The sequence below is a fragment of the Calidris pugnax genome, unplaced genomic scaffold (assembly GCF_001431845.1).
Source record: "Calidris pugnax isolate Ruff unplaced genomic scaffold, ASM143184v1 scaffold140, whole genome shotgun sequence".
Taxonomy (NCBI): Eukaryota; Metazoa; Chordata; class Aves; order Charadriiformes; family Scolopacidae; genus Calidris; species Calidris pugnax.
Genome location: NW_015090896.1, coordinates 1138269 through 1150775, shown reverse-complemented (window position 1 = coordinate 1150775; position 12507 = coordinate 1138269). Strand labels below are relative to the sequence as shown.

The following is a 12507-nucleotide window of genomic DNA, read 5'->3' as shown; positions in this document are numbered from 1 at the left end:
CGGTGCAGAAAGGCAGGTTGTCCCTTAGACAAGTAATGACACCCCAGTTTTTATCCCTGAGCAGTTTGTTCTGGGGAAAAGGGGTGAAAAATCCCCTCTGGAAATCATCAGGTGCCTTCTTGACGTCTGACTGCTCCTTGCACCCCCTTATTGGCAGCTCCTGGCTACTCCTGAACGTGCTCCAAGCTGAGTGGCCAAGGAAGCGGGGAAGAAGGGCAGGCTTGTGACATGGCTGTGCCATCCTTCCCCAGGCTGAATTTAGGTCTGCTGAGTCAAGAAAAGCCCCTTTCCCCCAAGAGCAAGGCCAACATCTCAATAGCACCACGGCTTATCCCACCCAGGAACGGCAACACGTTCTTCTCCTTGAGGCATCACTGTTAATGTCTCTTTTTTTCTCCCCTCCCTGCAGGACAACGAAGAGGACATTTCCCCAGAGCTTGGGAGCTCCCCTCCCTGCAGGACAACGAAGAGGACATCTCCCCACAGCGAGATGACAGCCATCCTGGAGCGGATCAGCACGTTGTCCCTCAGTGGGCAGCATCTCAGCCGCCTCCCCAGGCTGCTGGAGGATGGTTTCCCCAAAATGCCTTGTACGGTCAAAGAGTGCGAGGTACCACAGCTCTTCCGTGAGCCCTACATCCACACCGGCTACCGTCCCACCGGCCAGGACTGGAGGTACTACTTCTTCAGCCTCTTCCAGAAGCACAATGAGGTGGTCAACGTGTGGACTCACCTCCTGGCAGCGCTGGCCGTGCTGCTGAGATTCAAGACGTTTGTGGAGGCTGAGGAGCTACCCGTGGACGCGTGGTCCTTGCCTTTGCTCATCTTTGTCCTCTCCTCCGTCACCTACTTGACCTGCAGCCTCTTGGCTCACCTGCTCCAGTCCAAATCGGAGCTGTACCACTACACCTTCTACTTCGTGGACTACGTTGGAGTCGGCATCTACCAGTATGGCAGTGCCCTGGCTCATTTCTACTACAGCTCCGACCAAGCCTGGTATGACAAGTTCTGGCTTTTCTTCCTGCCGGCAGCTGCTTTCTGTGGCTGGTTGTCTTGTGCCGGCTGCTGCTACGCGAAATATCGGTACAGACGGCCTTACCCCATCATGAGGAAGATGTGCCAGGTGATCCCAGCCGGGCTGGCCTTCATCTTGGATATCAGTCCTGTGGCTCACCGGGTGGTTGTGTGCCACCTGGGGGGCTGTGAGGAAGATGCTGCTTGGTACCACACGTACCAGATACTGTTTTTCCTCATTAGCGCTTATTTTTTCTCCTGCCCGGTCCCTGAGAAGTACTTCCCTGGCTCCTGCGATATTGTTGGCCATGCCCATCAGATCTTCCACGCCTTCCTGGCCATCTGCACCCTGTCACAGCTGGAGGCCATTCTTTTGGATTACAAGAACAGGCAGGAGATTTTCCTGAAGAGACACGGGCCTTTCTCCGTTTATCTCGCCTGCATCTCCTTTTTTGGCCTGGTGGCTTGTAGTGCCATCACAGCTTACATCCTGCGATGCAGGATCAAGGCCAGCCTGGCTAAAAAGGACTCCTGAGGAGTCACCAACGTGACAGGTGTGACATCACCAGGGTGGTGAAAATCAAGAAGAGGGGCATAACATATTAGAGACTGTCTTACTTGCCTAACACGCTGTGACTAACCAGGACCCTGGGCTCGGGTGGAGGGCTGGAGACTTCATGCTGGATGCATTTTCACAGCAGGGAGTGCCTTTCGCCATCCAGGGGGGACATGGGGAGTTTGAAGCCAGAACAATTCATTTAACCAAGGATGCTGGAATAGGCAGAGGTTTCTTGTTCGTTCTGGTAAACCTGTGGGTGATAATCTTGCTGAATGTCAGTCAGGGAGGGCAACCTGAAGGCTGTGGGGCTGTAGAAGGGTCTGCCAGGGCTAACAGCACAGTGGAGAACGCACTGTGAGGACCACAGCTGGATGTGATGAGACCTCTCTGGGTTTTGCCATTTCTGGGAAACCTGTTGCTATCAAAGGCAGTAGCAAGGTTTCAGGAGGAGTCTGCATTTCTGGAGTTCAGCTGCAAGGGCATGTGTGACACAGTGGCTGGTATAATCCTTCTCTTGGTCCACCTGGGCTAAGCCTGGTTCTCTCTACTGTCCCCTTGTCAAGTATCTCAACACCAGGTTGCTGAGGTGGCTTTGGCAAAGCATGGTTGAAGACTTAGGCCTGACCTGGGGTCCTCTAGGAGGAAATGGGTCTGAACCTGAGCCCTGTGTCTGCTGGTGACTGGTGTGGGTCCAGCACAGAGATGTTAGGTCAGTTCCATCTTCTCTTTCTGTATGACTGCACCATCTACAGTGGAGCTCCTCAAAACCAAGGAGTCACGCCGTCCCAAGGATTACTAACAGGAGATGGGGTCTTTCTCAGCATGAATTTGATCTAAGGTAATGTTAGTCCTGATGGCTGTTTGATAGCCTACAAGACAGGTCTTCAAAGGTTCCTAATTTTCCTTTTAAGCAAGACAGGTCTTCAAAGGTTCCTAATTTTCATTTTAAGTGCTTAGTTGCCTTTGAGGAGCTGGGTCTGAGTCAGGTTGGAGATGGTTTTGAGCCCTCCTCAGTAGCAGTGGCAGAGGCTGAGCACCCCTGAGGCCATCCTGGCCCTGAGAGGAGACATGCTTTTGATGCTGGGTGCATCATTTTGGCTGTCTGTGTGATGGGTTCATGCATTCCTTCATGGATTGACTCTATCATCTGTCTAAGGAGTCTGACTGCCCTCCAACGCTGTCCATGCAGTGTAGAGCAACTTGGGTGTGACCTGTCTGATACAGGAAAGGTTCGGGGCCGTGGGCCTCCAACAGCCCTATTGTGGTCATGGCCAAAAGGGTACGAAAGTGAAAGGGTGTGAAAGGGTATGAAAGTGTGAAAGTCTTTATTCCCCTCTCAGTGGTGCTTTTCGGGACACCAAGAAGTCCTTGGTGGGCCTTGTGGGAAAGCTGACCTTGAAGCTGCAGGGTTACTTTTCTCTGACCAATGGGGTTGTGAATCTGGCATGTTTTTATCAGCATTAGAAGAAGGTAGAATGGCTAAAGGCAGGAGCAGGGTGATGGTATTAGGGTCCTATGCAACCTGGGGACGGGTTTGTCCTTGAGACTTGGTGATTCCTGTGTGAAGTAGCAAAAATATTGGTCAGGGACACTTAATGTCCATGGGTCAGTCCTGCCCAAGGTATAGAAAGGGTTGGTTTACTGCGGCCCCCGCTAGATGAGTCTCTTCTGTGCTTGTTTGTGGGGGAACATCAGATGCTGAGCCACACTGTTGCACTGAAGTTGGCAGCACTTGCAGGTCAGGATGCTCAGAGCCAATGCAGAGATATGGTCCGTGCAGCCCAGACACCTTCTGCTTCACCCACTGCTTGCTTTCCACGGTAAATCCTGGCATGGCTCCTTCCAGCTATAAAGACCCGCAACCTCAAAGGCCTTGACATCTGGCAAATTCCTGAGAGGTATAAATTTTTGTGGAAAGCAGGGAAGCCATGGGATCTATTCCAGCCACAGATTTGTCTCGCTGAATCCAAGGGCAGGCAGGTGAATTGTGGTCGCTGGTCTGAGCAGGCAGAGTTTAGAGTTGGGGATATGATTCGTCACGATAAGCACTGATTTCTGCACTTGATCTGTTTGTTTTTTTTACTGAGCAGGCAGAGTTTAGAGTTGGGGATATGATTTGTCACGACAAGCACTGATTTCTGCACTTGATCTGTTTTTTTTTTTTAAACTTTTGAGGTGTGTGTTTGTGTATCTGTGTGCGTGCACATGGTTTATTATCCAGAAAGGCTTTCCCTTTGGCTTTTCCATCTGTGGAGACTTCTAGTTGGGTCAAAATTAGCCTGAAGGAGACCGTAATGTGGTGCTGGAGGAGCAAGGTTGGCCAGACAGTGGCATCTCTGCAAACAGATCTGTTAATAGGTGGTTTGCTGTGTCAAATTTGAAACTCATGACCCTATTGATAAATATTAAAGATAAGGGGGAGGGAAGTAAGTTTTTAGTACAGGAGAAGAAACCATAGGAACACCTTCAGGAGGTCATCTAGTCCATCCTTTCACATCACTCTAGGCCTCCTGGTTTACATCCAGTCCAGCTCAGTAATTAATTACTTCATTTCCTGCAGTGTATTTTGATGGTACAGCCATGCTGACCTAGCAGCAAATTTGCTTCGGGGGAGTGGCAAGTGGGGATAGTCCCACTTCCAGCTCCTCATTCCCCTTGCCTTGCACAGAAGGTCATCTCACCACAGAGCGAGCCAGTGCCGGGCACTGGACCAGCAGAAAACCAATCCTACTGAAAAAAAAATGTCAGTAATTTTCTGCTGGTTTTAGCTTTCAGCCAGCTTGGACAACGCTGCTGCCTGCAGGGAAGGGCTGGAGCAGAGGCCAGCACTGCTGCCAATAGCAAACCCTGCTCTGCTGCTCCCTAGAGTTCCACTGGTACCAAAGGAAGAGATCACCCAGCTGTTTCCTTCTCCAAGGGTTTGAAAATAGATTACATGTCCTGCCCTTGTCAAAGGAGGATGAGTACAGTAATGCCATCTAGTACAGGGAAAGGGAGAGGACGTGCCCACATGGTTCTTCTGAGGTATTTCTGGTCATGGGTCTTCTCCTCCCTGGTCTGGCAGAAGTGAAACTTCTCCTTCTGGAGCAGTTGTGTGATAGTGGTGGTCAGTTTTTACATATTCTCACATTGCACCTCAGGTGATGCCACTCACATCCCCGCGTGGCCCTGCACTCAGACCTGGAGCTGACCTCCTGGTTACTATGATGGGTTGGTTTAACAGGGAATTTCAATGCAGATCACTGCTGCTGTGAGGATGCACCCTTGTGTCACAAGGGGCTCACCAACACTGGAGCTTTCTTCATCCCTCTCTCCATCCTCCTCCTCCTCTTCCTCCAACCAGCTTATTTCTTTCCCTCATTCCCAGACTTTATCCATTGTGCCTTATGCACCTGGCTGCCAACCTGGGTGCTGTGCACCTCAACCAGTCCAAGACTGGAAAGATGCCCTCCTGAAAGCCCCGCCGTTGATCTAGAGGAGACCAGGGCTGTGTCCCAAGAGAGTCAAAGTGCCTCTGTGATAAATGCTCAGCTTGTCTGAGAGCTTCTCAGGGCCTTCTCCTTGGACTCACTGCTTGGAACATACCTCCTTCCATCCTGGTATTCCTCTAAGGAGGCATGGCTTGGTAGGGGTGTACCTGTGGCAGGGTTGGTGAAGAGCTGACCACCAAAGGTCGAACACATCTGAGATCCTGAGGGGACAGAGGTCCTAACCCTCTCCCTCAAGAATCTCTGGTCCCGAAATAGGATTTTTGCAGATCTTGCAACTTGGATCTGAGCAGGACAGCTCCTGAAAATTCATCCCGATGTGCCTTATGCTATTCCTTTTTTGGGATTCATGCTGAAGGAGCCTGAGGCTCAGAGGCAGCCTCTTTGCCATCTGCTGGTCGATGGTTGCTCTGAACAGCTGATCCCCACCCACAGGATTTGCTTGGTGTCGGGAGCAGAAGGGGAGAATGGAGAGAGGTGCCTTAAAACTTGTATTTATGCCTAATGATTTGTGTAACAAGGCAAGGAAGGGTTCATCATGTGCCTTGCAATTTACATCTTTTACTGACAAGATGATTTTGAAGCACTGTTTGTTACTAAAGAGAAGTACAAAAGAGTTTGTATTTTTTTTTCCCCTGGGAAACAGGGAAGGGTATGAGTGTTACTTATTAACCCTCCCCTTCCCAACTCCCATCTGCTGACTTTGTATTGTTGAAAACATTGACAAAATTTTAAGCTTTGTACTGTACTGATCATTATTTAAAAAAAATAGTGAAAAAAAAAGAAAAAAAAAGAAAACTGTAAAACGATTGGTGTGGTGTGAAATTCCCAAATGCACAACTACAGAAGGTTATGAGTCATTAGGAAGAAAAGCAGATAATAATTATAGAGTGGATAATAATTATAACAATAACGAACACTAGGGTGTGGGTTTATCTGTGCATTTCAAAGAACTTTCCAGGTTTCACAGTAACAGTGATTTTCGTTCCCTTTTCACAAGGGGGGTGCAGAATGGCTGCTCTGACACTGACACATCATCCACAAATCTATTTTGGTGTCCTGTTTTCCTTAATTTCTGTCACAGGTGAGTATGTAGTGATTTGATGGCCTGGCCCAAAGCATTGCAGTTTCAGTAGCCAAGTTGTGAATAGATGTGTCCATTCAAGGACCCTTGTTGGTCAGTATGGTGTCCAGCAAAGCACCTCTCCTTGTTAGCTCCTCTCTCACTTGGAGGAGGAAGTTATCACTGCACTCCAGGAACCTCCTGGCTTGCTTATGCCCTGCTACATTGTCCTTCCAGCAGATACTGGGGTGGTTGAAGTCCCCCATGAAGACCAGAACCTGTAAACGTAAGACTGCTCCTATGTGCCTGGAGAAAACCTCATCCACTTGTTCTTCCTGGTTGGACAGCCTGTAGCAGACACCCACTACAGTGTCACCCATATTGGTGACTTTTGTCACATCATTCCAGGCCCTCTGCTCATCAGCCTTGTCCATCACTCTGACAGGGCTGCTGGTAACTCTCTTCCTCTCCAGTCAACTAGTTTCAAGCCTTCTTTACCAGGAAGATGATCTGTGATCACACACATACCCTGTCCCCCAGGATATACATTCGGTGTGAATTTCAGTCCTCTAAAACCCTGCTCTTTTTCCTTCTATTATCACCACACTAATAACTTTAATTAATATTTCTTAATATGCAGACCAAGGCTTCCATACCGTTATGTTTTTACCCACCAGAGGGCGAGATGTCCTCATCTGTGGCCACAGAGAGGCCTCCAGTGCCACGAAAGCAGAGAAAAAAATGCTCCCTTTCAAGGAGGCAATCGGCCAACTCTGCAAAGAGCTGCATTTCTGAGCGAGGGATGTGCTTTGCTGACGTCTCGCCCTTCGTGCAAGCGACAGGGATTTCACCAAAGGAGTTAGGCCAAAGTTTTAAGTTTCCGTGAAGTAAAAGCTACAGAGGAATGGGAGAAAATAACCAAATATAGAAAACCAGGGCTGTTAACTTTTTAAACTAGAAACAAAAATAGAGACGTGTGGTATGCTGAGAAGAAACCACTTGGTGATAGTCTTTTAGGGAACATATTTACTACAAGCCCGTTGTTATCTAATATACTCACACAGCCTTGATGCACGAAAAGCCAGAGAAGGTCCTTAGCGAAACAGGGAACTGGCCTGTCCAAAGCATGTGAAGCCAAATGCAAGAAGTAAAAGAGCTTCAAAGTCAGAGAAACAAGGTATTTCGTTTTGGTCATTTTGTGTGTCACCAGCCACAGAGGAGAGACTGCGAGAGAAGGTAATGATTTTTACTTCAAGCACCAGATATTGCCTTAGCGAGTTGCCTCAGAAGAGGTTCTTTTTAGCCAACGGCAACCTTTATCTGGTCTTATCCTTGCTGCTCGCTGATAACGTGGGCTGAGGCAGAGCGTTACCAAACAGCTCTAAGTGAGATGGTTCCTTCTTTGTTCTGTTAACCAGCTCTTGAAGATGGTCTCAAGGACTGGGTCAGGGAAAGAGTACTTCCCAGTGTTTCCTGCTGCTCCTGTTGACTTCAGAGAGAGGAGCCTTAGCAGCCCTGGAGAAAAAGAACTGAACATGCCCAAAGTTTAAGGCATGAAGCTGCCTGCTGTGTCTTAAGTTCTGCAGCTGTTCACGGTGATGGCTTATCCGTTATCCTGTAGTTCTTTGCTTTGTTCTGGCTGAAGGTAAGACCTACTCTCAGTCCAAAACCAGTTCCTCTTGCTGGGAAGTGAAGACTGCTAAACTCATTCCTTAGCATTATCCCTTCTAACACACCTGTACTGAGTATTTGGCCCTTGGGTGCCAAGAGATGGAGTGGAAGAAAGGAAAAAATCCATCCTTCATCAGGGTGTCTCGTTGGACAAATGCTGGCTACGATGACAAAGCAGTGCAGAAAGTGGTGTGGAGAGAGTCCCTGAATGTTTCCTGCACATGTGGATACTTGGGTAGCAAATTTGAGCCTACTGCCAACAAGCCTGGGCTTCTAAGTGTTTTTTAAGAGACCTCCCAGACCACAGACGGGGCCTACAGAAGCATCTACTCTTCTTGCACGAGGAGACACAGGCCGGACTTTTTATTGCTGTGTATTACAGTAGCTTCTATACACATAATAGCACAGTCCTTCCTCTAAAATACATAAGCCTTAAACAGATAAGAGATTGGCAATCTTGATAAACAGACTTCCTTTTCCCCTTCACGAATAGAGAGTAGGGATGCAGGAGGTTAAAGAGGCTTGTCTTAACCTCAGCAAGTCGGACTTGTCTGTACAGAAGTTGATGTCAAAAATGATGCTGAATCCATTCCTCTAAAATACATAAGCCTTAAACAGATAAGAGATTGGCAATCTTGATAAACAGACTTCCTTTTCCCCTTCACGAATAGAGAGTAGGGATGCAGGAGGTTAAAGAGGTTTGTCTTAACCTCAGCAAGTCGGACTTGTCTGTACAGAAGTTGATGTCAAAGATGATGCTGAATCCAGATGTTCTGAGTTCCACTTCAGTCCTTATTCCCCGTTCTTCCTCTCTCCTGCTTTGTGGTCACTATTCCTAAGAAAGTACCAGCTTCTGCTATGGCTCTCCTTCATCTTTCTTTCTTCATTCCCATCTCCCTTAAAAGACCCAGGATGAATGCACTGGGGTCACAGTCTTATGATCCTGTCCCTGCTCGTATCCAGAGCCTAAAATCCTACTTTGTGACCCTGGATAAATCCCCTGGCCCTAATTTCCTGCTCATGCAAAGAGGGGGATCGCAGCGCTCCTGCCCCATTGCAAGCTGTGCATGGCCACACACAGCTTTGTTAAAAAGTTGTAGTCACTCTCCTAGAGGATGACCCATGGGCCACAGAGGCAAGTCTCCTTCTCTGAGGAAGGTTCTGGCTGTCACTAAGTTCAAGAAACCTGCTAAAGAGTGCTTGGATGTTAGGAGAAATCAAAGAGAGCGCTTCTGTCCCAGCACCTGCATCTGAGTCAGCAGTCACATTAGCAGCTTGCCGTCTTTCGGATCCGGCTCTTTCAGCCCGGCTTGGCCTTCAATCTGTTATTTTCCTTTCTAAGCTCATCACCAGACTCATTCTTTTATCTCCCACCGCCTGGCTTTCTTCTCTCTCCCACACCGTGCTTAGACAGACGGTCTGGCTGCATTTCTCTCTGCTCGACTTCTGCTTACAAAAACTCTCAGATCCTGCTGCCTGCCCTTGAATCGCAGCCTGGCCTGTCTTGTGTACCTTTGATAAAGAGACCAAGGGAAAGGCATACAAAAAACTTTTTTTTTTTTTTTTTTTCCTTTCTGTGATGATTGGCTTGGCTTTCTTTAATCTCTTAGGTTTGGGAGTGACTTTTGCACAAGCACCTTTTCCTTGATACAACATTCCCCCCCCCAGCTGCTTCTTTTTGCTGCTTTCTTCAGAAAGAGAAAAATTGTGTTTAAAAGAGACGAAGTATGTCAGTGCTACGTATGAGAGAACACACTATTTCACAGCTAATATATATATAGTATATACATAATAAACCAGCAAAATCACTTCTGTTAAAATGCTTTGAGGACTTCAGGTATGGATTTGGAGGGGTTTCCTCTCCCTGGACACACCAGAGGGCAGGCACAACTCTCCAAAAGCGGCCTGGATTGCCACCACCACCCGTTTTGGAAATGTTATTAGCACAGACCCAGCCCAGCTGTGCCGAGGGAGCCAGGCCCCGCCAGAGGCAATGCCGAATTTACGCTGTGGGAAGCTGAACCTCCCTCATTCTGGGCGTGAGGGGGAGGAGGGAGGAAGATGGCGGCGGCCTGTGCCGGAGCAGGCCGAAGAGCGCTCAAATCCCTAAGAAAACAGGATTAATTCTTCCCACTGCTCCCGGGACTGCTTCTTTTCCACACTGTGGGGACAAGGGCATCCTGAAAACCCCCCTTTCCCAGCCCTTCGCCTTAGCAGCCCTGGAGAAAAAGAACTGAACATGCCCAAAGTTTAAGGCATGAAGCTGCCTGCTGTGTCTTAAGTTCTGCAGCTGTTCACGGTGATGGCTTATCCGTTATCCTGTAGTTCTTTGCTTTGTTCTGGCTGAAGGTAAGACCTACTCTCAGTCCAAAACCAGTTCCTCTTGCTGGGAAGTGAAGAGTGCTAAACTCATTCCTTAGCATTATCCCTTCTAACACACCTGTACTGAGTATTTGGCCCTTGGGTGCCAAGAGATGGAGTGGAAGAAAGGAAAAAATCCATCCTTCATCAGGGTGTCTCGTTGGACAAATGCTGGCTACGATGACAAAGCAGTGCAGAAAGTGGTGTGGAGAGAGTCCCTGAATGTTTCCTGCACATGTGGATACTTGGGTAGCAAATTTGAGCCTACTGCCAACAAGCCTGGGCTTCTAAGTGTTTTTTAAGAGACCTCCCAGACCACAGACGGGGCCTACAGAAGCATCTACTCTTCTTGCACGAGGAGACACAGGCCGGACTTTTTATTGCTGTGTATTACAGTAGCTTCTATACACATAATAGCACAGTCCTTCCTCTAAAATACATAAGCCTTAAACAGATAAGAGATTGGCAATCTTGATAAACAGACTTCCTTTTCCCCTTCACGAATAGAGAGTAGGGATGCAGGAGGTTAAAGAGGCTTGTCTTAACCTCAGCAAGTCGGACTTGTCTGTACAGAAGTTGATGTCAAAAATGATGCTGAATCCAGAGTTCCACTTCAGTCCTTATTCCCCGTTCTTCCTCTCTCCTGCTTTGTGGTCACTATTCCTAAGAAAGTACCAGCTTCTGCTATGGCTCTCCTTCATCTTTCTTTCTTCATTCCCATCTCCCTTAAAAGACCCAGGATGAATGCACTGGGGTCACAGTCTTATGATCCTGTCCCTGCTCGTATCCAGAGCCTAAAATCCTACTTTGTGACCCTGGATAAATCCCCTGGCCCTAATTTCCTGCTCATGCAAAGAGGGGGATCGCAGCGCTCCTGCCCCATTGCAAGCTGTGCATGGCCACACACAGCTTTGTTAAAAAGTTGTAGTCACTCTCCTAGAGGATGACCCATGGGCCACAGAGGCAAGTCTCCTTCTCTGAGGAAGGTTCTGGCTGTCACTAAGTTCAAGAAACCTGCTAAAGAGTGCTTGGATGTTAGGAGAAATCAAAGAGAGCGCTTCTGTCCCAGCACCTGCATCTGAGTCAGCAGTCACATTAGCAGCTTGCCGTCTTTCGGATCCGGCTCTTTCAGCCCGGCTTGGCCTTCAATCTGTTATTTTCCTTTCTAAGCTCATCACCAGACTCATTCTTTTATCTCCCACCGCCTGGCTTTCTTCTCTCTCCCACACCGTGCTTAGACAGACGGTCTGGCTGCATTTCTCTCTGCTCGACTTCTGCTTACAAAAACTCTCAGATCCTGCTGCCTGCCCTTGAATCGCAGCCTGGCCTGTCTTGTGTACCCTTGATAAAGAGACCAAGGGAAAGGCATACAAAAAACTTTTTTTTTTTTTTTTTTTCCTTTCTGTGATGATTGGCTTGGCTTTCTTTAATCTCTTAGGTTTGGGAGTGACTTTTGCACAAGCACCTTTTCCTTGATACAACATTCCCCCCCCCAGCTGCTTCTTTTTGCTGCTTTCTTCAGAAAGAGAAAAATTGTGTTTAAAAGAGACGAAGTATGTCAGTGCTACGTATGAGAGAACACACTATTTCACAGCTAATATATATATAGTATATACATAATAAACCAGCAAAATCACTTCTGTTAAAATGTTTTGAGGACTTCAGGTATGGATTTGGAGGGGTTTCCTCTCCCTGGACACACCAGAGGGCAGGCAAAACTCTCCAAAAGCGGCCTGGATTGCCACCACCCGTTTTGGAAATGTTAATAGCACAGACCCAGCCCAGCTGTGCCAAGGGAGCCAGGCCCTGCCAGAGGCAATGCCGAGTTTACTCTGTGGGAAGCTGAACCTCCCTCATTCTAGGCGTGAGGGGGGAGGAGGGAGGAAGATGGCGGCGGCCTGTGCCGGAGCAGGCCGAAGAGCGCTCAAATCCCTAAGAAAACAGGATTAATCCTTCCCACTGCTCCCGGGGCTGCTTCTTTTCCACACTGCGGGGACAAAGAGCGCTCAAATCCCTAAGAAAACAGGATTAATTCTTCCCACTGCTCCCGGGACTGCTTCTTTTCCACACTGTGGGGACAAGGGCATCCTGAAAACCCCCCTTTCCCAGCCCTTCGGGAGTGACCTGGCCGCCCCGGCCCCCTCCCGCCGCTCGGACGGGCCCCACCAAGCGCGTTCCCGCCCTCCCGTTGCCATGGCAACCCCTCCCTGCGCTCACCGCGCATGCGCGGGAGGGGGGGGCTCCGCCCGGCCCAACGCACACGCGCAACCGCCCCGCCGCGCCTGCGCACGGCCCGCGCCGGCCGTTGCCGTGGAGACGGCGTCGCCGGGGCCCGGGGCGGGAGCGCCGCC

The 12507-nt window shown here is 48.9% G+C and overlaps 1 protein-coding gene across 1 annotated transcript; it reads left to right on the top strand.

Moving 5' to 3' along the window:
• Nucleotides 1-414: 414 nt before the first annotated feature.
• On the top strand, nucleotides 415-3649 carry PAQR8 (progestin and adipoQ receptor family member VIII). Its single transcript, XM_014948394.1, has 2 exons — nucleotides 415-2453; nucleotides 2493-3649. The coding sequence occupies exon 1, from the start codon at nucleotides 491-493 to the stop codon at nucleotides 1547-1549; it is 1059 nt and encodes a 352-aa protein (XP_014803880.1). The 5' UTR covers nucleotides 415-490; the 3' UTR covers nucleotides 1550-2453; nucleotides 2493-3649.
• The last annotated feature ends 8858 nt before the right edge of the window (nucleotides 3650-12507 follow it).

Coding starts and splice junctions, on each gene's coding strand:
- PAQR8 (XM_014948394.1), top strand. CDS start 491: ATGACAGCCATCCTGGAGCGGATCAGCACGTTGTCCCTCAGTGGGCAG.